Source organism: Macaca mulatta, chromosome 6 (assembly GCF_049350105.2).
Source record: "Macaca mulatta isolate MMU2019108-1 chromosome 6, T2T-MMU8v2.0, whole genome shotgun sequence".
NCBI lineage: Eukaryota > Metazoa > Chordata > Mammalia > Primates > Cercopithecidae > Macaca > Macaca mulatta.
The window spans coordinates 68315055-68341700 of record NC_133411.1 but is presented as its reverse complement, the minus strand read 5'-3'; the positions used below and the strand labels follow the sequence as shown (position 1 = coordinate 68341700).

Below are 26646 nucleotides of genomic sequence, written 5' to 3'. Positions count from 1 at the left end.
TGAGAACATGCGGTGTTTGGTTTTCTGTTCTTGTGATAGTTTGCTAAGAATGATGGTTTCCAGCTGCATCCATGTCCCTACAAAGGACACAAACTCATCCTTTTTTATGGCTGCATAGTATTCCATGGTGTATATGTGCCACATTTTCTTAATCCAGTCTGTCACCAATGAACATTTGGGTTGATTCAAGTCTTTGCTATTGTGAATAGTGCCGCAATAAACATACATGTGCATGTGTCTTTATAGCAGCGTGATTTATAATCCTTTGGGTATATCCCCAGTAATGGGATGGCTGGGTCATATGGTACATCTAGTTCTAGATCCTTGAGGAATCGCCATACTGTTTTCCATAATGGTTGAACTAGTTTACAATCCCACCAACAGTGTAAAAGTGTTCCTATTTCTCCACATCCTCTCCAGCACCTGTTGTTTCCTGACTTTTTAATGATCGCCATTCTAACTGGTGTGAGATGGTATCTCATTGTGGTTTTGATTTGCATTTCTCTGATGGCCAGTGATGATGAGCAATTTTTCATGTGTCTGTTGGCTGTATGAATGTCTTCTTTTGAGAAATGTCTGTTCATATCCTTTGCCCACTTTTTGATCGGGTTGTTTGTTTTTTTCTTGTAAATGTGTTTGAGTTCTTTGTAGGTTCTGGATATTAGCCCTTTGTCAGATGAGTAGATTGCAAAAATTTTCTCCCGTTCTGTAGGTTGCCTGTTCACTCTGATGGTAGTTTCTTATGCTGTGCAGAAGCTTTTTAGTTTAATTAGATCCCATTTGTCAATTTTGGCTTTTGCTGCTGTTGCTTTTGGTGTTTTAGACATGAAGTCTTTGCCCATGCCTATGTCCTGAATGGTACTACTTAGATTTTCCTCTAGGGTTTTTATGGTATTAGGTCTAACATTTAAGTCTCTAATACATCTTGAATTAATTTTCGTATAAGGAGTAAGGAAAGGATCCAGTTTCAGCTTTCTACTTATGGCTAGCCAATTTTCCCAGCACCATTTATTAAATAGGGAATCCTTTCCCCATTTCTTGTTTCTCTCAGGTTTGTCAAAGATCAGATGGCCGTAGATGTGTGGTATTATTTCTGAGGACTCTGTTCTGTTCCATTGGTCTATATCTCTGTTTTGGTACCAGTACCATGGTGTTTTGGTTACTGTAGCCTTGTAGTATAGTTTGAAGTCAGGTAGCGTGATGCCTCCAGCTTTGTTCTTTTGACTTAGGATTGTCTTGGAGATGCGGGCTCTTTTTTGGTTCCATATGAACTTTAAAGCAGTTTTTTCCAATTCTGTGAAGAAACTCATTGGTAGCTTGATGGGGATAGCATTGAATCTATAAATAACCTTGGGCAGTATGGCCATTTTCACGATATTGATTCTTCCTATCCATGAGCATGGTATGTTCTTCCATTTGTTTGTGTCCTCTTTGATTTCACTGAGCAGTGGTTTGTGGTTCTCCTTGAAGAGGTCCTTAAATCCCTTGTAAGTTGGATTCCTAGGTATTTTATTCTCTTTGAAGCAATTGTGAATGGAAGTTCATTCATGATTTGGATCTCTGTTTGTCTGTTACTGGTGTATAAGAATGCTTGTGATTTTTGCACATTAATTTTGTACCCTGAGACTTTGCTGAAGTTGCTTATCAGCTTAAGGAGATTTTGGGCTGAGACAATGGGATTTTCTAAATATACAATCATGTCATCTGCAAAGAGGGACAATTTGACTTCTTCTTTTCCTAACTGAATACCCTTGATTTCTTTCTCTTGCCTAATTGCCCTAGCCAGAACTTCCAACACTATGTGGAATAGGAGTGGTGAGAGAGGGCATCCCTGTAAAATACTGGCAAGCCGGATTCAGCAGCACATCAAAAAGCTTATCCACCATGATTAAGTGGGCTTCATCCCTGGGATGCAAGGCTGGTTTAACATTTGCAAATCAATAAACATAATTCAGCATGTAAACAGAACCAAAGACAAGAACCACATGATTATCTCAATAGATGCAGAAAAGGCTTTTGACAAAATTCAACAGCCCTTCATGCTAAAAACGCTCGATAAATTCGGTATTGATGGAACGTACCTCAAAATAATAAGAGCTATTTATGACAAACCCACAGCCAATATCATACTGAATGGGCAAAAACTGGAAAAATTCCCTTTGAAAACTGGACAAATTAATTAATCTCCATGTACCTCCATTTAATTATCTGAAAAATGGGATAACAATAGTACCTATCTGGTTAGGCTATTGTAGAGATTAAGTCAATTGATATACATAAAACACTTTGCATTTTACGTATATTAATTCCAAAATTGCTTGGAATGATGCGTGTCTCATAGTGCTTTATAAATGTTTGTGAACTTATTATTATTTGGGGAACTGATTATTTCGCAAAATACATGTTCTAGATAGATGAAGTTTATTCAGTCAGTTTCAAAACTTCTAGATGTAGCCAGTTTTCATCTAAATGGATCCCTGTGTCTCTGTTTCTTCTGCTTTAGAGAGATTAAATGGAATCTTCCTTTGGTGATACTGATTGAGGTAATGCTGAGATGATTAAGAGGACATGAAGGAATTTAGGAAGAGTGTTTGCCCATACACTAACTGGCCCAGACTGCTTTCTGCATCAACCCTCTGGCGATGTTCTAGGGTTTGGACTTCAATCTACTGGCCTATACTAGCACCCTTACTTTAAAATTCCTGCTCCTAGTTTGCTATAGGCTGTAAGCAAGAAAATAGCATAGTTTCTAAAAATTATGTATAAAATGAGAGAATAGGTGTCACTCAGGGTGTCAGTTCTCCCCTGAGAGTACATAAGACATGAGTGCATTTTTTCCTTCTGAGTGAGGGTTATGTTTTAGAGCAAGGGTTGGCAAACTACTACTTCCTGTAGGCCAAATCTGTTTTTTGTAAATAAAGTTTTATTGGAACACAGCCATGCTCATTTGTTTACATATCATCTACTGCTGCTTTCACACACTGTAAGGGCAAAATTGAGTGGTTCCCGCAGAGACCATATGGTCTGTATAGCCTAAAGTATTTAGTATCTGACCTTTTACAAAAGTTTACCAGACCCTGTTCTAGAGCTTTAAAATTGGACAGAGACAGAAATAAATGAGATGTTACTATATTTTTAGTAGTCTCCACTAACCTGCCTATTCAGTTGTTTGCAGCACCACATCCCTTAAATGTATTTTGGATAAACAAGAATTTATTGCAGTAGGCTATGTTGGATAAAGAACAAACAGCCCACAGTAGCACATTGTGAATATTAAGAGGTGGTGAAGCTGTGATTGTCAAGCCAAGTTGTTTAGGAATCTTCATCGTAGTATTTGTTGCTCTGCTGTGATCAGTATAAAACATGATGCAAAATTATGTAGCTTTCTGTTGTGTGCAGTAGGATGTTGTTCTAGAGATATTACCAGTTGGTAGCTCCTTTTTTCATGCAATTATTCAAAGTAAATGTAAATATGTCTGTTGTCCTTTTCTCTTATGTGAAAACTTCCTCCCTCCCCAACACTGTAAGATTCAGGAGCCTAGTGTACAGAAAAGGATCTTGAACTTGGGTTTGAATCCTGACTCAGTCACTTTATGAAGGAGAAACATCAAGTTACAGTGCCACCGCCAGCCTCAGTTTCCTTACCTGTAAAACACAGGTAGGAATCCAGGCTATGCTTGCCACACAAGGAAGACCAAATGAGACTCAGCATACTAGAAGGCTCTACAGTGCATATTATTACTTGTGTCTTTAATGTTCTCAATTTGGTTCACTTTCTCCTCATACAAAGATGTGTATGTTTATGGACAGAATATACAATGGATTCTGCATGAACTAAAATTGTCAGCTGCACTGGGTATGAGTCTGCAAGCGTGAAGGAGGCAGGGTGAGAAAGCCTCTTCAAACAGCATATGTATTCCTCTGGTGTCTGCTTTATTATTCACATCTCTAATGTGAAAGTTTATGCTTTAGTGCAGAGCTCCTGAGAAATATGCAAAGAAAAAAGAAAAGATAACCTTGGAGGGGAAAATAGGTAGTGCTTATGCAAATACAAAAGCATGAATAGAAGCAAATAGGTGCTGGTTTCTTTTAGCTATAGTTCTTTAAGTGAATCTGGTATATATACAAGAAGTAGTTAATTTTTTAAAGATGAAGGAACGAATAGTTCCTTTTAATGAAAATAGACTCTAGTGCTATGGAAATGAGAAGTCCCCTGTGATGAGGCTAGAGTAGAATTACTGAAGGAGGAAGTGAATGTACGTGGCTCCATTTTGTTTTTTCTTGGAGGCCATAAAGAAAACCAAACAGCTTACTCAGTGTAAGTTATTTATACTTGTAAAAAAATCACCCCATTTTTATAATTTAAGGGGATGCTGATGGTTCAGCTTTGGATTGCAGTTACATTAAATGTATTTTCTCATAATCTTGTTTTCAAATGGCTTAAAAAGATTTAACCAGAAAATTCAGAATTCTTTTGCTGAATTTATTTTTTAAATGCTTTAGACTTTTAGATAAAATATTTTAAAATTATGACCTTGAATTTGAATTTAAGGGACTCATTCAGACTCCTCTTTTAATCTCCTTTGTTATTTGGAGGAATTATCCAAGTTGTATCAGTTAGCTATTGTTGTGTAACAAACAGTTCCAAAACATAGTGTCTTAAAAGGATAATCACTGAAGATTTTCATGAGTCTACCAGTTGGCTGGGGAATTCTGGTTATCTAAGCAGATTCTGATTATGTTAGTAAGACTTACTCATGCATTAGGAGTTAGCTGACAGACCAAGATGACCTTCCTTGGTAAAGTCAATGCTCCTTCCCACGTCCCTCATATCCCTCCAGGAGGCTAGCTCAGGGATGTTTTCATAGTGGTGTCTGGGGTCTAAGCATGGGCAAGTCCAATTGTGTAAAATGGTAGTTGGCAACACACGTGCACTTTTCAAGTCTCTGTGTGTGTCACATTTACTAACACCCCACTGGCCAAAGCAGTTTGTGGTGGAACTCAGAGTCTGAGTGGATGGTTGTAAAGTTATGAGTCAAAGTTTGCATACATACGAAGGCCATGAGTTGGGCCATTAATACATTCAGTCTACCAGAAGTCATTTCACCTTTTTTCCTCCATCTTAACAGCCTCCCTTTTGGAAATTTAACTTCTACATACTGTGTAAAACCAAACCAAACAAACAGAAAAAAGCTCAACTTACCTGATTACTTTTCGGAACTGTTTTTAAAGCTTGGTCAGGGAGTAAGCTGTTATTACAGGCTAAAATTAAAATTTTGCTTATTTACTTACACACTTCTCCCCTAACTCCTCCTTTTTAAAGCAAATTGAGTTTAAGCCACAAATTCTTGAATAGTGAGGTTGGTTCTTTTTCAATTTTATTCATATCTATCCCTGAGCTCTATTCTGTCTCTAATCAATTTCTGTATTTTGGAGCCGCTATTACTATAGCATTTGCTGAATGAATCTGTGGGGTTTTGATCTTGCTTTCATATGCTCTTGCTGTTTGATTTCCTCTCCCTTAACTCCAGGTTTGCATTTCTTCCTGCCTATTCTACATGTCATAGAGGAACTTCAAACTGGACATGTTTTAAAGAATACTGGTTATCCACTTTGCCCAGTCACACATACCTTCAACCAACAAATACATATTTGTTGAATGACTTCCATACTATTTCAGGCATTAGTAATACACTAGTGTAAAAGTAGACAAAATGGAGGCCATCCTAGAGTTTATAATCTAATGGGGATTGACAGACATTAAACAAATGTGAATATATAATTTAATGCTTGGCAGTGATAAGGGTTATTGAGAAAATAAAGCAAGGTGAGCAGAAAGGGAATGATGGCTGAGGTGCTTTTTTGATTAGTGTTGAGGCAAGGCTTCTGAAGTGAGGGAGTAAGCCACGACAATCTGGGCAAAGTGCACTGCAAGCAGGGAGATTAGTGGAGGCAAGGCTGTCTGAATGACATTCGGTGCTAGAGCAGCTGTACTTCCAATGGAAAGAAGGGTATGAAATGAGGTGGGGGAGACAACCAGGGACCAGATTATGCAAGGCCTTTGTAGACAACAGTAAGCTCGTTACATTCCTTGTAAGTGCCATGGCAATCCATTGGTGGATTTGGGGCCGGGGAGAGACATGGTCTGATTTCTGGCTGCTGCATAGGGCACAGACTGTAGGGACGCAAGGGTGGAAATTGGGAGGCTATGACACTCATGTCAGAGACACTGAGGGGCTGTGTTAGGAGAGTAACGGTGGAGATTGTGAGAGGATGGCAGACTGTGGAGCTCTCCAAAATGTGTTTCATTTAAAGAAGCCAAATTTAGATACTGTGATCAGTTCTGCCAAGTCAAGCCTGGGGAGAAGTATCTCCCAAAGTAGATCCAACAGACTTCCGGTGACATCTGAGTTACTTTTAGGTGCTGTGTCACATGCATGGACTTCTACATTTTAATAGTTACTGATGATTTTAATGTGGATTAGAAATATATAAAACTTGCATGTAAAAACCATGCTTTTACAGTTATTACTTGGAGTGAGGAAAAAGTATTGAGTGTAGTGCAGACTTGAATGCAGAAATAGCAAAAATCTCTAGGGTTATATCTGAATGATTGGATTTAGAACATGCTGACAGGATTATTCATTAGGTTGAGTCCTGAGGGATAGTGAAGGATAACTCTGGTAGTATGTAATCAGAATTAGATATTACCCCTTATTGATTATCTACTGAATGTCACTCTATGTTAGGCACTTTATATATGACATTTCACTCAGCTTTCACTGCAACTCTATGTGATGTGGGTGGTAATTGTTTTTCATTTAACAGATGAGAGAAACAAAGTTCATAAAGAATAAATAACTTGTTTTAGGAAGTCTCTGATTTTCAGATATTACAAGATTACAAGAATTTACTCTGGTAAATTCTCTGCAAACAGGGACTTAGTCTGTTTTGTACACCACACTCTCCTTAGAACCTAGAAACATTTCTAGTATATGATAGACATTAATCAATACTTGCTAAATGAATGAAAGGAAAAAGAATGGTTCTTGTATTTAGATCTTACTCAAGTGTGGTACATTTTGTTTTCCTCATTATAGAATGAATTTTAGGAAGTAATCTATTGGAGTTTAATGGAAAGCCATTTTCGTCATAGGATGACTGCCTGTGTCCCCTAAATGCAGGTTTCCTAATGTCCAGACCTTGGCCTTATATTTTTCTTGTTATTCTCCTTTAAGGACCTGGCTTTTCTGGCTAAAACGACATGTGCAATCCCCAGATCTCAGTGTTTGATCCTAAACTCCAGTTGTAGGATGTATAAACCCACTAACAAACCTAGAGCCGCTTTAGGGCAACATAACCTTGGCCAAGTGACTTAACTGCCCTTGAGCCTTAGTCTTTGTCAGTAGAAGGAAGAGATGGAAGAAGAAACTGAGCCTTGATTTGGACAAAACCTATGGACACTAGAAGAAAGAAAGACAGCATGCTTAGGGAGCATGATATTAGGGGAAAGAAGACCTAGAAAGCAAACAGAATAGAATTTCTATTCCTTTTGAGCACCCTTATTTTGTTTTCTATCTAGAACTTTCTAAGGAGTTAAAAAAAGATGATTTAACATAAGTTTTTTCAAAAGGCTTTAATTTCTTTTTTCTTGGAAAAGGTAAAGTGTTGAAAATAAAGCCATTCAAGCATTTGGAGTCCTGGAGAAGCTCTAACCTGCAGCTAGAGCAGCTTCACACACATCCTTTCTCTGCCAGCAGCAGCTGCACAGAGCTTGCTGGAAGGTCTGAGGCAGGGTGGGGCAAACTGACCTGACTGAATGAAGGGGCTTCTGGAAATGGGAGGAACTCCGTACAGGAACATTGTTGGGGGTAAGGCGAGCCTGTGGAGGATGTCACTCCTCTCTGCCTTTCCTTGCAGAGCTGGGAGCTGTGGAGAGTGGAAAGTGTGTCTGAATGACTTCATATGTTTAGTGAAGCTCATTGCCAGAACTGCGCCTTCCTCTGTCGCCTTGAATCTGCTGATCAGCCTGGCAGCACACATTTTAAAAATTATTTAAAAAGGGACAAGGGTTATAAAGATGAATACCACATTTTTACCAGCCTCTGCAAACTCCTAATTTGGTGGCTGAAGGACACATAAATAAAATTTCCAGTATAAGGAGTGGAGGTAAGTGCTATAGTCTGAATGTCTGTATCCCTCTCAAATTCATATGTTGAAACCTAATCACCAAAGTGGTGGTATTAAGAGGGGGACCTTTGAGAAGTGATTAGGTTGAGGGCTCTGTCCCCGTGAATGAAGTAGTGTCCTTATGAAGAGGCTTCAGGGAGCCTGTTTGCCCCTTTCATCATGTGAGGACACATAGCAGGTGCTGTCTATAATGCAGACATTGAATCTGCTGGCGCCTTGATTTGGAACTTCACAGCTCCCAGAACTATGAGCTATAAATTTCTATTGTTTATAAATTGCCCAGTCTAAGGTTTTTTTTTTAATAGCAGCTCAAATGGACTGAGACAGTAAGCCAAACACAGAGTTCAACACCTGCCTTGGGAAGATAAAAAAATTCCAACTGGGTGGATCCAGGTGATGATTTGGAAGGAATAGGATTCAAATTAGGCCTTGAGGCAAAGATGTGACTGATGCTTATCTTTAGGAAAAAAAGGTTGTTTTACTCTAGGTAAAGGAAATAGCCTCTTCAAAGGCTTGGAAGCAGAAAAATGCTGGGGGCTGGGCTGGGGTCAGGGGGTATGGTACCTCAAACAGTGGGGAGGGAGTAGAGTGCATAGTGTTGGGAAGAGCACCATGAAATTGGAATGGCAGAGGTGAAAGCATATGGTAGTATGGGTTGCGTACCAGATGAGCTCTTTGGACTTTTTGGGTTGGCATGAGAAGCCATTGACACTTTGGTGAGGGGATCCGAGGAATGGAGTGTTGGGGGAAGGCCATGATCAGCTCTATGTGTGTGCCAGGGCAGCAAGATTTGTTAGCTTAAAAGAACTTTTTGAAATAATTTTAATTTAGAGAAAGTTGCAAGAATTGTCAAAAAGTTTTAGGATATTCTTCATCTGAATTTACCAATTGTTAACATTTTGCCACATTTACCTTATCATTCTCTGGTTCTCTAACAGGTACATATTATTAAGAGCACGTTTCTAAACAATTTGAAAGTAAGTTGCAGACATCATACCCCGTTACCCCTGTGTGGTAATATCTAATATCTGAAGTCTGATCTCCAGACTTCAAATTTCAGCAGTTGTCCCAAAATATAGGAGGTCTCTGTCTTTTTCCCTTTCTCCCTCCCTTGCTTCTCTGCCTCCCTTCTTTCCCCTTCTTTCTTTCTCTCTCCTTCCTTCCTTCCTTCTTTCCTTCCTTCTTTCTTTCTTTCTCTTTCTTTTTCTTTCTTTCTTTCTTTTTCTTTTCTTTCTTTCTTTCTTTCTTTTTTCTTTCTTTCTCCCTCTCTCTCTTTCTTTCTCTCTCCCTCTCTTTTTCTTTCTTCTTTCTTTCTCTCTTTCTTTCCTTCCTTCCCTCCTTCCTTCCTCCCTCCCTCCCTTCTTTCTTTCTTTCTTTCTTTCTTTCTTTCTTTCTTTCTTTCTTTCTTTCTTTCTTTCTTTCTTTCTTTCTTTCTTTCTTTTCTTTTCTTTTCTTTCTTTCTTTTCATTTTTTCTGTTTTTCTGTCTTTCTTCAGATGCTCCTCAACTTAGGATAGGGTGTTGTCCCAATAAACTAATCATAAGTTGAGAACGCATTTAATATGCCTAACTTACCAAATGTCATAGCTTAGCCTAGCCCACCTCGAGTGTGTTCAGAGCACTTACATTAGCATGCAGTTGGGGAAAATCACCTAATATAAATCATGTAATAAAGTAAATTACATAAATATTTCATGTAAGTTATTGAATACTGTACTGAAAGTGAAAAAAGTATCCAAAATATGATTTCTACCTAATGTGTATTACTTTTGCACCATCACAAAGTTGAAAAATCCTAAGTTGAACCATTCTAAGTCAGAGACCATTTGTAGTCTAGGTGACAGTGAAATAGGCTTGAGTGGAAGCACTGACAGTGAGAATAAGACGGCCATTTCGGAGTTGAACACAGTGAGATTTGGCAACAATGGGCTTTAGGGTGGGAGAGGGAGTAAATCTGATAATGAGGTTGTAGTTTACAGGATTGGTGTCCTTAACTAACAAGGATCTCAGGAAAGAGAATCAACGTGCAAGGGTGTGCTTATGTTTTGGATTTTTCATTTAATAATAATTATTAGATTTCTATAGTGCTTTCAAAGGCAGAAAGGCAGTGTGATTGGAGGAAGCTTAGGGTAGTGATCAAGAGTAGGAACTCTCGTGCTAGACTGTCTGGGTTAGAATCAGGCTTTGCTGCTTGTTAGCTGTGAGACCTGGGAAAAATGACCTAAGTTGGCTGTGTCTCAGTTTTCTTATCTGTGAAATGGGAATTTTAACATAGTTTCCCTCACAGGATCATTGTGAAGATTAGATTAGTTATTATTTGTAAAGTGCTATTTTTTATAAAGTATTATAAGCCATTCTGACATATAGTAAGTGCTGTATGTGTTTGCTGAATCAATAGAAATAAACTGGTTTTCCTGTATTACTGAATCCTCACCAGCAAATCTTTGAGGAAGGTACTGTTATTATTATTGCTAATTGGGACTCAGGTGTTACATGGTTTGCCCCAAACCATGTAACTATTGGTAAAAATGCCCGTTCTGTTCCAAGTACAAGACTGTCCCCGGGCTCGCTACATGAGGATACCTAATAGGCCATAGAAATGGGCTAGTGTCTCAGCACAGGCATACTTTGGGAGCTATTGTGGGTTCAGTTTCAGACCACTGCAATAATGTAATAACATGAATATCATAACAAGGCAAGCCATGCAAACATTTTGGTTTCCCAATGTATGTAAGTTACATTTATACTATACTATAGTCGATTAAGTGTGCAATAGCATTATATCTAAAAAAAGTACATACCTTAATTTAAAAATACTGGTTGTTAAAAAAATGCTAATGATCATTGAGCCTGCAGCAAATTGTAAAAATTTTGCTGGTGCAGAGTCTTGCCTTGACACTGATGGCTGCTGAATGATTAGGATGGTGGTTGCTGAATGTTGGGATGGCTGTGACAATTGTATGAAATAAGACAACAAAGAAATTTGCTACATCAGCTGACTCCTCCTTTCATGAAATATTTTTATGTAACATGCAATGCTGTTTGATAGCATTTTATTCACAGAACTTTTCAAAATTGCTGTCAGTCCTCTCAAACCCAGCTGCTGCTTTTTATCAACTAAGTTAATGTAATATTCTAAATCCTTAGTTGTTACTTCCACAATGTTCACAGCATCTTCACCAGGAGTAGATTCCATCTCAAGAAACTAGTTTCTTGGCTCATCCATAAGAAGCAGCTCCTCAACTGTTCAAATTTTATCATGAGATTGCAGCAATTCAATCACATCTTCAGGCTTCACTTCTAATTCTAGTTCTTTTGCTATTTCCACCACATCTGCAGTGACTTCCTCCCCTAAAATCTTGAACCTCTCCCATCCATGAGAACTGGAATTACTTCTTCCAAACTTCTCTTAATATTGGCATTTTGGCCTCCTCCCATGAGTCATGAATGTTTTTAATGGCATCTAGAATGGTGAATTCTTTCCAGAACACTTTCAATTGGTATTACTCAGATCCATCAGAGGAATCATTATTTATGGCAGCTACAGCCTTACAAAATATATTTCTTAAATAATAAGACTTGAAAGTCGAAATTACTCCTTGATCTGTGAACTACAGAATGAATATTATGTTAAAGGCATGAAAACAATATTAATCTCCTTGTACTTCTTCATCAGATCTCTTGGGTGACTAGGTGCGTTGTCAATGAGCAGTAATATTTTGAAATTAATCTTTTTTTGTTGTTGTTGTTTTCAGCAGTAGATCTCAACAGAGGGCTTAAAAAATTCAGTAAACCATAATGTAAACAGATGTGCTCTCATCTAGTCTTTGTGGTTCTATTTATGGAGCACAGGCAGAGTCGATATAGCATAATTCTTAAGGGCTCAAGGATTTTTGAAATGATAAATGAGAATTGGCTTCAATTTAAAGCTACCACCTATACTCGCCCTTATCAGGAGAGTTAGCCTGTCTTTTGAGGCTTTGAAACTAGGAATTGACTTCTCTTTAGCAGTGCAAGTCCTAGGTGGCATCTTCCAATAAAAGGCTGTTTTGTCTAGATTGAAGATCTGTTGTTTAGTGTACCTACCTTCATTGAAAATCTGTGGTTTAGCGTAGCTACCTTCATTTGTTATCTTAGCTAGATTATCCAATTCACCTGCTGCAACTTCTTCATCACCATTTACTGCTTCACCTTGTGCTTTTCTGTTATGGAAACAGCTTATTTCAGTAAACCTCATTAACCAATGTCTATTAGCTTCAAACTTTTGCATCTTTCTTACCTCTCTCAGCCTTTGTAGAACTGAAGAGTTAGGGCCTTGCTCTGGATTCAGCTGTGGCTTAAGGAAATGTTGTCACTGGTTTGACCTTCTATTCAGACCACTCAGACTTTCTCTATATCAGCAATAAGGCTGTTTTGCTTTCTTGTCATTCATGTATTCACTCGAGTAGCACTTTTAATTTCTTTCAGAACTTTTCTCTTAACATTCACAACTTGGCTAACGTGCACAGGAGCTTTTCGCCATTCTTGGCTTTTAACCTGCCCTCCTCACTAAGCTTATTCATTTCGAGCTTTTGATTTAAAGTGAGACATGTGAAACTCTTTTTTTCACTTGAACACTTCAAGGAAATTGTAGGGTTATTAACCAGCCTAATTTCAATATTGTTGTGTCTCAGGGAGAAGGAGACCTGAGGAGAGGCGAGATTTATGGGGAGAGCCAGTCAGTGAAGCTCTCAGAGAATACACATTATTCATTGATTAAGTTCGCCGTCCTATATGGGCATGGTTTGTGGTGTCCCAAAACAATAACAACATTGGCATCCAAGATCACTGATCACATATCACCCTAAATACAATAACAATGAAAATTTTTAAATATTGTAAGAATTACCAAAATGTGACAGAGACATGAAATGATCACACACTGTTGGAAAAATGGTGCTGATAGACTTGCTCAACACAGGGTTGCCACAAACCTGCAAAGTGTAAAAAGCACAGTATCTGCAAAGTACAATAAAACAGATAAGGGCTGGAGGCTCTGGAGTTGAAAGCCCTCTACATGGAGATGATCACTGAAGACATGGGATGTATGCAGTCACTGAGAGGGAAGCTGTAGAAGAAAAAACTGAGTGTTGGAGAATGTTGCCTATGGGGTATACAGATGAAGGGGAGCTGGTGACTGAGACTGGGAAGGAGCAGTCAGAGAGTCAGGAGACAGAACAGGAGGGGGTGGAGTGAAGGAAGGAAGGGATGTAAGGGCTTAAGAAGGACTTGCCCATTCTTTAGGCAAACGAGGCAGACAAATTAAGAGCAGAGACCTGGGATAGTGATGAGTGGGTTTCTTAGTGACTGTAGTGAGAATGGTTCATTGACTTGTTGAGGACAGATGCTTATTTATGGGGCTCAGGAAGAATGGGAAGAAAGACATGGATTTTATAAGTGTGTGCTATTCTCTTAAGCAGTTTGGCAGTAAAAGGAAGGAGAACTTTAAAAGAAACAGGGTAAAGAAATGATCTCTCTCCAAAAGAGGCAATTGTCTTTGTCATCCAGGCAGTAAATTTAGGCAAAGGCTTGAAGATGCAGGAAATGGTGGGGAGGATGGAGAGAGCTGGCAGGGATAGAATCAGGAGCATGGCTGGAGGGATTGGTCTCAGAAAGGAATAGAGACACTGCTTCAAGATTGGAGGGAAGCCTGGGCACCGTGGGTAGTTCATGCCTGTAATCCCAGCAATTTGGGAGGCTGAAGTAGGAGGATTGCTTGAGTCCAGGAGTTCAAGATCAGCCTGGGCAACATAGTAAGATCCCCATCTTTGCAAAAAAGTAAAAAAAGTTAGCCAGACATGTTGTCACATGTTTATAGTTCCAGCTACTTAAAAAGTAACTCTTACTCTTAAAAAAAACCTGAAGGCGAGAAAGAGACTGTGTGATGACCTATGACATTTCATGTGAAGGAAGGAGACATAGAGATATTTCACCTAAACTTGCCTCAATTTTTGTTAAGTGGGCAATGAAGCTGTTTGGTGAGAAAGTTAGAAGTATATTTGAGAATCTGAAAGGACTGGAAAAGTTAGGATGTAGACTGGACGTGGTGGCTCACGCCTGTAATCCCTGCATTTTGGGAGGCTGAGGCAGGTGGGTTGTTTGAACTCAGGAGTTCAAGACCATCCTGGGCAACATGGTGAAATCCTATGTTTATTAAAAATATAAAAATTAGCCAGGCGTGGTGGCACTCACCTGTGGTTCTAGGTACTCAGGAGGCTGAGGTGGGAGAATTGCTTGAGCCCAGGAGGCAGAGGCTGCAGTAAGCAGAAATCATACCACTGTACTCTAGCCTGTGACAGAGCAGGACCTTGTCTTAAAAAAAAAAAAAAAAAAAAAGAAAGGATGTGTGTTAGAGATGAAAAAGGGGACTGTCTAGTGAGGGAGGACCAGCATTTGGACTGGTTGAGTGGCTTGGTTCTACAAGGTATTATCATGGGACTTTCCTTAGTGACTGATATGGTTTGGCTCTGGGTTCCCACCCAAATCTCACATCAAATTGTAATCCCCATGTGTCAGAGGAGGAGCCTGGTGGGAAGTGATTGGATCTTGGGGTTGGATTTCCCCCTTGCTGTACTTGTGATAATGAGTGAGTTCTCATGAGATCTGAGCATTTAAAAGCGTGTGGCACATCCCCTTTCTCTCTCTCCTGCTCTGCCATGCCATGATGTTCTTGCTTCCCCTTCACCTTCCGTCATAATCATAAGTTTCCTGAGACCCCCAAGTCAAGCTTCCTGTTAAGCCTGGGGAGCTGTGAGTTAATTAGACCTCTTTTCTTCGTAAATTATCCAGTCTCAGGTAGTTCTTTATAGCAGTGTGGAAACGGACTAATAGAGAAAATGTGACACCCCAGAATTAAGGCAGAAGAAATAGATTGGGCCAGTGTAAGTATGGCTTTTAGTGGGAGGTTAAGAATACTAGGAAATCTCAGAGGTCAGAGAGAATTCAGTTGGAGATTGTTGACCAGTGGCTGTGAAGGCAAGAGGAGGCTGAACAAGCTAGGTTAATGCTCCAAACTTTTCCTGTGAAATATCCATAATGACAGAGAAGAAGGAAAGCATATCTCTGAGGCTCCAAGCAGCCTCTTAGAGTTGGAAAATTCTGAAGTCTTAAGTTTTAACTTTAAAATATATAAAATTCCAGGGCTGGGCGTGGTAGCTTATGCCTGTAATTCCAGCACTTTGGGAGGCTAAGGCGGGCAGATCACAAGGTAAAGAGTTCGAGACCAGCCTGGCAAACATGGTGAAACCCTGTCTCTACAAAGAATACAAAGATTAGCTGGCATAGTGGTGTGTGCCTGTAATCGCAGCTACTCGGGAGGCTGAGGCAGGAGAATCACTTGAACCCAGGAGGTAGAGGTTGTAGTGAGCAGAGATCATGCCACTGCACTCCAGCCTAGGCAGCAAAGCAAAAATCCATCTTGAAAGTAAAATAAAATAAAATAAAATATTTAAAATTCCAGTCTGCATCAATTAAAATAAAGTAGTAGGTGATTGATTTCTCAGTAAATATACACCTAAAATATATACGCCATATTTTCCCATGACAAGGGCCTATACTGGGTGAGGGTAGGCTGGGAATTTTTGTCCCAGTTTAAGAAGACTGGAAGAACAAAGAAAAGGAAGGACAAAATCAACTACTGAGAATGATGAAGGGACAGGATAAATTCAACAGGAGGGAAAGAGTAGGAAATGTTGAAAAATTTGAGACTGGCAGATCTTGAAAATGAGACAATCCTAGTTAATAATGGGCTTCAAAGTGTGATCAAGAAATCTCCCAAGTGATGGAGATAAAGAGATGGAGGCTGTCTTGGGTAATTTCAATCTCATTGAATTGTTCCTGACTTCAATTCCCAATACAAAATTTCTCTCTTGTGGTGCACAGAAAAAATATTAATGTTTAAAAAGATGCATTTGCAAAATGTTAAGCCAGACATTTATTTTTAAACATAGTCTTGAAGTCAGAGAGAGATTAATAGAGCCAAGGTAAATTTTCTTAGGGAACATATTTGGTATCTGCCTCCTGTTGTACAATCTCCATGAAAAGTGAGAGCAAGAAGAACTATAAAATTGAAATGCCAATTGTGATATGAAGTAATTTTTAAATGAATGCATCTTTCAATTCATTGATAGGATAAATCCTTATTTACTTTATCTGTGAGGGTCTCTGTCTTAAACAACAAGCAGCCAATTTGTGGAATTAGTGGCTGTTTCAGGAGGGTAAGTAACCTCTCATTTATGACCATCTCATTCCTATGTTTTAAAATAAGATTGTGGACAAATATTTCCATTCAACCTAGTGGATGGATTTTGGCAATGACCGACCACACAAACAATGGATAACAATAGCAAAAGAAATGATATAGTCAGAAGTCTAATGTTAGCCATTTGTTCCTAGAGTTTTGAAATGCAGTCAGTCCCCAACTCATGATGGTTCGACTTAGAATTTTTCAACTATTTTTATGATGGTGTGAAATTACATACATTCAGTAGAAACTGTTCCCTTCCTGTTGAATTTACTCTGTCCCTTCATTGTTCTCTGCAGTTGATTCTGCTCTTCCTTTTCTTTTTTTTTTCACTTTCAGTACAGCATTTAAAATTACAAGAGATATCCAATACTTTATTATAAAGTAGGTTTTGTGTTAGATGATTTTGCCCAGCTGTAGGCTAATGTGAGTTTGGAGCATGTTTAGGTAGGCTAGGCTAAGCTATGATGCTTGGTGGGATAGGTACATTAAATGCATTTTTGAATTAATGCTATTTCAACTTACAATGGGGTTATTAGGACATAACCCCAGATGGGGAGCATCTGTAGTTATAATGTCAGATATTGATAGCTTCCATTGGTAAGTAATTTCAATATTTCCCACCCTTTTTAAAAAAGTTTGACGAGCATACAAATAATAAATAATAAATGTTTCTAGTAGAAAAGAGGTAAGTAACAGGAACAGAAATCTTGGACCATCTTAAATGAACTGATGGGAATGTCACCATGCGCATCCTTCCAAACTTTGTTTCAAGTGATGTCATATCAAATTTATGCTTATACAAGTGGAATAATACATATGTTATGTCTTATGTCTTATGGAAGTCTTGACTTAACGAAGGTGGGCATTTAGTCTCACTTTTAAACTACCTTAGGAAAATGATTTAAAGCATAGTGAAAAGAACAATAAAGCAAGAGGAATGAGGTGTTAGTTTAATGAAATAGTAGTATGCCAAGGACTGATATATTGAAGAGATATTTCTTCAGCTTGGCATGATTTCAGGAAGAAAGCAGGTGCATTTAATAAATTAAATGTTTATTTAATTATATTTATTTATTTATTTTAAAAATGAAGTTGTGCTGTCACTCAGGATGGAGTGCAGTGGTGTGATTATAACTCACTGTAGCCTTGAACTCCTGAGTTCAAGCAGTCCTCCCACCTCAGCTTCCCAAATAGCTGGGACTGCAGGCATATGCCACCATGCCTGGCTAATCAAAAAACAAAACAAAAGTTTATAGAGATAGGGCCTCACTTTGTTGTCTAGGCTGGTATTGAAATCCTGGCTTCACACCATCCTCTCACCTTGATCTCCGAAAGTACTGGGATTACAGTCATGAGCCACCATGCCTGGCCTGGCCTTGCTTTTTTATTCTTTAGCTTTTATAGCTCCATACCCTCTAATGCCACAGGAGTATGATGAGTGGAAATTTGGATACCATGTTTAGTACTGATTTGCTCCCTTGGTGAGGAGGCACCACTATCACGCTATGTTGAGATTTTTGGCAGCCAAGATCAGAGGTACTCTTTTATAATGGCCCCATCCCTGAGATCTGTGGAAATAACCCAGGAGACAGGCACCGACTGCTTCCAGGGGAAGCAGCCATCAGTGCACTGAATGCCTTAGCAAGCTGAGTATCACTGAACTTCAAAACTGTGCCAGAGGAGTAGAGTTTTTTTAACTTCCTCTCCTCTGTCAACAGCTGACTTAGCTGATTTTGCCTGTGATGATAACATCTCACAGTGATGACTGGATTCTCATGATCTGCTTCTCTACTGTTAAGGAGGGATTTTTACCTGATAGCATTTCTCTGATTTTACTTATTTTATTAATTCTTCTATGCCAGTTACTTATAAATTTTGGCTTATTTCTGATTACACTATACCATTTGTAAAACATGAAATTCAAGTTGATTGATTGCTGTAATATTCTCCTGTCCATATTCTAGATGAATCAGAGATGAGGCTGGCAGTGATTCTTACCCTTTGAAAACATTTGGTTCATTTTCACAAACGGAAAAATTACATGGCTTCCTGGAGACATTGATGTGTTTTTCTGGAAAGTTTGGGCCTCTATTCATTGAGAATCACTAATTTAACAAAAAGCCCACAGATCACTGTATGAATGTGTATGGGATGGGGAGGAGGAGAGAGAGAAAGAAGGAAAGAAATGGGTTAAAATTTCATTTGAAGGAACCATTTTATTGTTGGATTAGCAACCAAAGACTGTCCGTAAAAAAGAGGAACCATCCTAAAATTTTCATAACTTGCTGCATGTGTGCAGTTTATTTCTTAATAAAGCTCAGGTAGTTTCTCATGAAAGTCAATGAATAGAGAGCCATTTCAGGACGTGTCTGAATTGGCAGTTGGTTGGAGCTTGGCCGTGATGGGAAAGGACAGCTGTTTGTTGTGGGGGCTCGTCTCCATGGTGTTGGGCAGCACATCTTCAGCTCTTTCTGGGAAGACCCCAAAGTAGGAATAGACCGAGAAAAACAGCATGAGGACATGACTGCATGCTGGTCAGATGGAATTCAGCCTGTACTGCTCTAGCAGAGCTTCTCCAGGGGTTAGAATGTTTTGCTTTTATAGTCATCTGGATTGCTTGTTTACTAAGGGTAGAAAGGTCCCAGCCTCACCCGAGACCTCCCGATTCACTCTCTGTGGGGAGCTGCTTGGGAATCTGTATGTTAGAGAAGCTCCCAGGATAATTGTGATGTGTGGTCATGTTTAAGAGCTGCTAGTGTAAATAATAGTGAGCAGCAGCACTGGCTGGAAGCACTGTAGAAGTTGCGTGTGTGTGTGTGTGTGTGTGTATGTGTATGTGTATTGTGCAAGAGCTATGAGATAAAATCAGGCTACTGGAATTTGCCAAGAAGCAGCACGGGAGACACATTAACCAGACGCCAAGGATGTGGCCATAGACCTTCCTAGAAACTCCCTCATCTAGGGTGTGCCCCTCTGGATTGCACTGACTAGTCCTGATTAAATCCTGTATGCATAGACTCAGCGCAGGCTGGGCTCCAGAAAAGGCCATCCACAATGTTTTCTTTTAAAATTCCACATACTATTTATCTTTGATTTTCTACCTCCTGTGGGAACCCTAGATCCAACTTTCTTTGGTGAGTTTGCAGGGGTTTCTGATGGCTCTCTGGTTTCACGGGTTTCCTTCTTATTTTCTACCCCTTTTATTTGGAATGTCAACCTACAAACTTAAAAGATTGAGCAAACTTTGTAGGAAAACTATAGAAGCTGGAACCACATATGATGCTTTCTATTATATGCCTGTTGTATATGATAAAAATGAGGTTTTATTTACTTCTTGGGTACACTAAACATAAACACTCTCTAATGAGGAAAATAACCCAATGAGGGGAAAATGCTGGATGCCAGCGGATGGCAGTGATTTATGGAACTCTGGGCTCAGTGGTAGTGAAGGATCATCATAAGGGAAGAAACTGTTCTACAGTTTGGTGTAGCTGGGATGACTTTATATCCTAGTTTGCAAGACAGTCCTGGCCTTACCTGTTGAGCTGGTGTCCTATCAAGTTAAGATACCTTTCATGCTGCCCAGTGTCCTGGTTGAGATAATCCGTTTATGTGGTCACCGTGAGGATAGGAAACAGAGAGAGGAGATTTTTCTTTGGATCACTGAAGTACTCATTTCATTATATGATATATCCCATTATAGGCTCACTCCTAACATTTGAGGACCCAGGACAAGACACCCCCCTATTCCATAACCTGTTCCTTCTCTTCTTGCCCTGGCTCCTCTGTGCCACCTGAGGATCCTTGTAAGAATGTGTGTGGATGAGCCAGCCTGCTCATTTAACTTTATTCACACCCAATTCCACCAGCTACCCATGAACACCCCTCAGGCCTAGGGGTGTGCACACCTGTGAGTTGATCTGCTTTGGAAGGGTGAAGACTCACACAGGCCCTGGAAGCTGGTTTCAGACCACTTGGGGCAGGAAATTCCAGGCTCATAAGTACCTGGAGAAGAGTCTAGAAGGGAAGTTGTTCCTGCAGGTGGGTGTGTATCACAGCCCTGCAGACTGCTGGCTCTGTGGAGAGGCATGGCTGGAGGAGGGCAGGAGAGGGCATTCTGAAGCATCAGCCCCCTGATTAGGGATACCTGGCCCTAGAGTGGTCTTGTCCTTTTCACTCCTGCTTTTCAGAGATCCTGCTTCTAACACATCCTTGAGCATCTCAGTAAAGCCAGCTTCCTAAGCCATTCTGAAGTTTTGGGTTAAGAAGGTTTCACATGTGAATAATGCTTGGTCACCAGCCTGAGGTCTAGCGTATTCTTCATCTGGTCTGATAGAAATCCCTTGTCTTTAAATGTCATATATTTAAGGTAACAACTCTATTTTGCAGGTTGAAACAAAAACTTAAACTATATGAGTTAATGTTTTTAAAGTCAACCAAAGGGAAGGCACCTCTTCCCAGTGTGTTTCATCAATTGAGATCTGGTGAACGTTTTTTTGTTTGCTGGTATGTTCCACCATGTGTGTGAGCATGAAGGTAGGAAAATGTTTGCTCAGCCATTTCCTCTGTGGTTTGGTTTGTTGGAGAATCAGTCAAATGGAAAGTTTTTCCTCTGATGTGATTACAGAATCAAATATTTTATAATTCCCAGGTACTTCTGAATCTTGAATAATTATTAAAGTCAGTGAACACTTTCTCTTTCTTTTCCTTGACTCCCTTTGGATTGAACTAATCTGTAGGGCAACACAATATTATTTCCCTGGGCTAGGTGCACTTTCCTCTTCATGGATTATTGGGTGCCTGTAGATAGAGTCCCCATGCACAGCAGGCAGATTGTGCATCGCACAGTCCTGGAGGTAAATTTCACCAAGAGTATGAGTGGGATTTGTGCAACATGGTAGCCCTGCCTATGCATGTTTGGGGCAGGGATTTCCCCCAACTGTGTATTCCCTGGGAGGCTTGATTTTCTTCTTCTTTCTCTCACCCATCATAAGCATATGGAGAATATGGGTGTTTGAAGAGAAAAAGTTGAAAATAATGTTATTTTCTGCATTTTCTCCCATTTTTTGAGAGAACTCATTCTCTTTCTAATATTAATGTAGATCAGGGAAAATAAAAGCCATTTGTTAAAGAACTAACTATTACGTAATAAACTGTCAAACAATTACGCCAAAGGTGTGTTTACAAACTCCTGTTCTATCTTGGTGGGTTGATTAGCTTCCTTGGGGGTCCAAACAGCTATGGCTTTTCCATTTTTATAAATGGTTCTGCATTTATAAAATTATGAATGGACATTTATAAGATTAATTAAGAATAGAATTAATAGTGTAAAGGGATCCTTCAAGTACCCATGTGTTATTGCTTACTTTTAACCAATAAGTCTTATACCAGAGTGTTCTGCCTGCTTCTGGATGAGCAAGGAGACTCATGGTCTGGTTCTTGGACTTCCCTAGCAGCATGGCCCCCAAATGCCAGTCTCCACTCCCACCTCAAAAGAAGAAACCAAGAATGCCTCTCTGGGACCAGAGGAGATATCGGCCTCTGCAGGCTTGCTGAAGAAGGGAGAAAAAGAACAGCAAGAAGCAATTGAATGCGTTGATGAAGTACAAAATGAAATAGACAGACTTAATGAACAAGCCAGTGAGGAGATTTTGAAAGTAGAACAGAAATATGACAAACTCCGCCAACCATTTTTTCAGAAGATGTCAGAACTGATCGCCAAAATCCCAAATTTTGGGCTAACAACATTTGTCAACCATTCACAAACGTCTGCACTGCTGGAGGAGGACAAAGAGGCACTGCGTTATTTGACCAGAGTTGAAATGACAGAATTTGAAGATATTAAATCAGGTTACAGAATAGATTTTTATTTTGATGAAAATAAAGTTCTCTCCAACGAATTTCATCTGAATGAGAGTGGTGATCCATCTTCAAAGACCACTGAAATCAAGTGGGAATCTGGAAAGGATTTGATGAAACGTTCAAGTCAAACGCAGAATAAAGCCGGCAGGAAGAGGCAGCATGAGGAACCAGAGAGCTTCTTTACCTGGTTTACTGACCATTTTGATGCCAGTGCTGAGTTAGGAGAGGTCACCAAAGATGATATTTGTTCCAACTCATTAGCGTACTACTTGGTTTCTGATATGGATGATGAAGAAGGAGAAGGAGAAGAAGATGATGATGATGAAGAGGAGGAAGGATAAACAGATACTGAGGAAGAAGATGAAGATGAAGGTGAAGAAGATGAAGATGATGATGAAGGGGAGGAAGGAGAGAAGGATGAAGGAAAAGAACACTAGAACACTGATAGGTTCCAACCATCCTTTTCCAAAAAAAATTCTCCAGTCCTTGGAAGCAAGTTCTAGTCTTTTCTTTTTCCTCTTGTGTTCTGTCACCCTGTTCTTGAGGTCTCTTTTCTCTACACCATGGTTCTCAACTTATTTTGGGGGAAATACCTTGAGCAGAATACAATGGGAAAAGTGTCTCTACCCCTTTCTGTTTGAAATTCATTTTTATCCCTTTCTGTCTGAATAAAAACTGTATGGAATCAATGCCACCGAGGTCTGTGGGAAATAAGAAAAACCTGCTCCCTTCGCTCTGCTGGAAGCTGGAGGGTGCTAAGCCCCTGTGTAGTAGTGCACAGAATTCTAGTTTTTCTCCTCCTTTCTCTGTATATTGGGCTTAGAAAGTACGCAGTGTCTCTATGTGAATATGGACAGTTAGCATTTAGCAACATGTATCTGTCTATTTTCTCTTGTTTAAAAAAAGAGAAAAAAACTAAAAAAAAAAAAAAAAGGGGGGGTTATAGAAGGTCAGCGAAGGGTGGATTTGAGATGTTTGGGTGGGTTAAGTGTGCATTTTGACAACACGGCTTCTCCTTTGGCATGTTTGTTGTGATATTTGACAGACATCCTTGTAGTTTAAGAAGACACTTTTAAAATAAATTTTCTTCTAATGATGACTTTAGCCCTGCCACTCAATGGAAGAATCAGCAGAACCTGTGGGATCCTATTTGGAATTGATGCTCTCTATTGTAATTTTGTTCCTGCTTATTTTTAAATTTCCTTTTTGTTTCACTGTAAAGGAAAGATGATGCTCAGTTTTAAATGTGAAAAGTACAAGTTGCTTTGTTACAATAAAACTAAATGTGTACACATACACACACACACACACACACACAAACTTACACCAAAATCACACCACTTTAGTTACTTGTCCTGGAAAGGTGCTCTTTGTTTTTGAGCTTTAAAGAAACTAGTCTTCTTTTATTTGGCTGTAACTAGGAACTCAACTGAGCAGGAATGACTATTCTGATATGTGCTTGTTACATTTTTGGTTTTCAGAGGTGGCATATCGAGGAGGTGCACCTATGGATTGCAGCATAAATATCCACGGGTCCTGGTGTGCAGTGCGTGCACCCACTCATTATCTTGATGTGCTGCTCACAACCACATCTCTCCTTACACTATTGGAAACTTTCATTCTTAATCATTTAATTTATCCCTAGCGACTCCAGCCTCTCACGACAGACTGAAAGACCACACTTGATGAAGTCCAGATATATTTTAATTCTCTTATATCAAGCCCAAGGGAGAATTTCTTAGCGACTATGCTGACTTATGAGTCTTGAAAAAACTTTAACTGTGGGAATTTTGATGTATAATGAAGCCAGGAGAGGGACACACTTCATTCCAAAATGCTGCAAATAGAATTTAAGCAAGCAACATGACACACATTGTTTGTTTGTTTCTTTTGCTTTTTTTTTTTGTGATGAAGTCTCACTTTGTTGCCCAAGCTGGAGTGCAGTGGCGCCATCTCGGCTCACTGCCACCTCTGTCTCCCAGGTTCAAGTGATTCTCCTGCCTCAGCCTCCTGAGTAGCTGGGACTACAAGCACGCGACACCATGCCCAGCTAATTTTTTTGTACTTTTAGTAGAGGCGGGGTTTCACTATGTTGACCAAGCTGGTCTCAAAATCCTGGCCTCAAGTGATCCACCCACCTTGGCCTCCCAAAGTGCTGGGATTACAGGCGTGAGCCACTGTGCCCAGCCGTGACACACATTTGTAACTATTCTCCAAAAGGAAGCACACTAGAAAAGTGGTAGTTTGAAAAAAGAAATGTCCAGTAGCAACTGGATGGCTCATAGCTCCAGTGGTTCTGATAAGTGCTCAGTGGAGAGTCTGATACACATTGGGTGCTCAAGAAAATATTTGTTAACTGAATAAACAAATGAATCGGATCTTGTTCAGATAAATTCCAAAGCAGAGAATATCTGCCACAAGTGCTCACATCAACTATGCCTATTAAGCAGCACTGTGTTGTTTGCTTTCACAGATAGGGATTTGATTTGGTATTTGCTGAAACAAACCCACATCTTACAGATGGCATTGAGACTCAGAAGAGTTAAACACTTTCTCACAGCTACTAAGCACTAGAACTAGAATTAGAATGTGTGCTTTCTGACCCCGAGTCTAGGATTCTAGGACTTCAAGGGTTTCCTATCTTTTTGAAGTCATGGGGCAGAACAATATAAAGGAGCAGCTGGAAAAAACTGAAATGAAATTACTATTCACTCTTACATAGGAAGAATAAAGATAACTCTTGAGGACCCTGATATATTATGGTAATAAAAATAAGACTGAGGTAGCAGAAGCACATGGACATGCAGGGAACACTTCCAAACATCCTTCAAAAGGCCTAAGTTCTAAGGACAGGAAACATGAGGAAGCAGAGAAGGAAGGAAATGTGTCTAAATTCTTCCAAGCTGTTTCTTTTACTATTCAGGCCAAGCCGTCTAACTCTAATCAAAATCTCAGGGAAAGCTTATGGCAGCTGAGACTTTTGGAAGTACATTAGAAAATAGGAGGGAAAAAGGCCTTATAACTCATTGATTTGTATCCTTATGTTATTTTATAATATTATTAAAGCTCTCTCCATTTTATGTAGATTCTGTCTCTCAGCTGTACTGCAAATCTATTAGGACAAGTCTCTTGTCTCTTTTATATATTCCTTGTACTGTGTCTATATGTGGTGGTCTCTCAGTCAAGCAGGCTGTACAATTTATTCGAAGTGTTCCAAGGAACTTGTGTCCCTCCACTGCTCTGACCTCATTTTTGCAATGTTAATTAAGTTGGGTAGATGACCTATTCGACTGATAACACTCAATAGCTCACTGGTATATGGTAAGTAGTTTATTCTCTTAGTTAGTTGACCATAACCAGATTAAAGCCCAAAAAGATACGAAAAAAAAAATCAGGTGGTAGATAGTGGGGAACAGAGGTATAGGACACTGTTTTGGGAAAGTGGATCTTAACTCAGTTATGTCAGGATGAGGTGTTACAAGAAGAGAGAACAAGAGAGAAGGCTCACCATTAAATTTGGCTTCTGGCCTTGGGTCAACCTTGCATGATGTTTTGTAGACTAAGAGTAAGGAGGGAGAAGTTGAGACAAAAATTTTACTCTCTGTTTGGTCACTGAGAGCAAAGGTTCTCTTTGTGCTAGTTTATTCTTAAGTAGTAGCATGAGGAGTTTAGGGGTTTATTGCTAAAGAAAATTCATCCTCTTGTGCTAATTGGGCAGAGATTCCAGGTATTAAAACCAAAATCATTTGACCACCTGAGTTATAGTAATTTTAGTGCTTACATTGTTTATTTTCACTGTATAGCACAACCAAATACTATTCAGTCTGGCTGCATGGAATGAGATATGGCTAATTAGATTTCCTGGCGAACCCAGGTTAAGGTAGAAATGCCATATTAACAGTAGCACCCTTAAACCTGGGGAAAGAGGCTCTTGCCTCATGTCACTTGCTTTAGAGGGCCCTGCTGGTCTTCCTCCACTGTGCCATGCCTTATGGTGAAAGGATTCTACAGAGCCATGTGGCTATTGTCAATCCAAAGCACCCCATTCCCTCTTCTAAACCACTTGGTACCCCACAATTCCTGCCTAAGTGATCCCAAGATGACTTCCAGGGCCTACATGGGTCTCTCCTGGGGTCTCATCTCCCAGTGGTGAACTGTACCACTTGTGTTGAGCACTCCTAGGACCAAAGAATGTAGGGCTGTGTATGAATCTTAGTTGTGTGGGCTGAGGTGTCCTCGGGAGTGTGTGCAAGGCTCCTCACTGCAGAAAAGAACTGAAGGTGGGAAAGAGAAGAGAAGGGAATGGGCTAC

At 39.7% G+C, this 26646-nt stretch overlaps 2 protein-coding genes across 4 annotated transcripts in view; both read left to right on the top strand.

Moving 5' to 3' along the window:
- LOC144341431 (protein SET-like) overlaps positions 1-25726 on the top strand; it is a 33599-nt gene extending 7873 nt beyond the window's left edge. Inside the window, exon 2 of the mRNA XM_078004766.1 lies at positions 21930-25726. Coding sequence (XP_077860892.1) covers positions 21930-22676 — 747 coding nt within the window. The 3' untranslated portion in view covers positions 22677-25726. The remainder of the gene's footprint in view (positions 1-21929) is intronic.
- Positions 1-26646, top strand: part of PDE4D (phosphodiesterase 4D) — a 1577486-nt gene that overhangs the window by 45206 nt on the left and 1505634 nt on the right. The gene's annotated exons all lie outside the window — the stretch shown is intronic.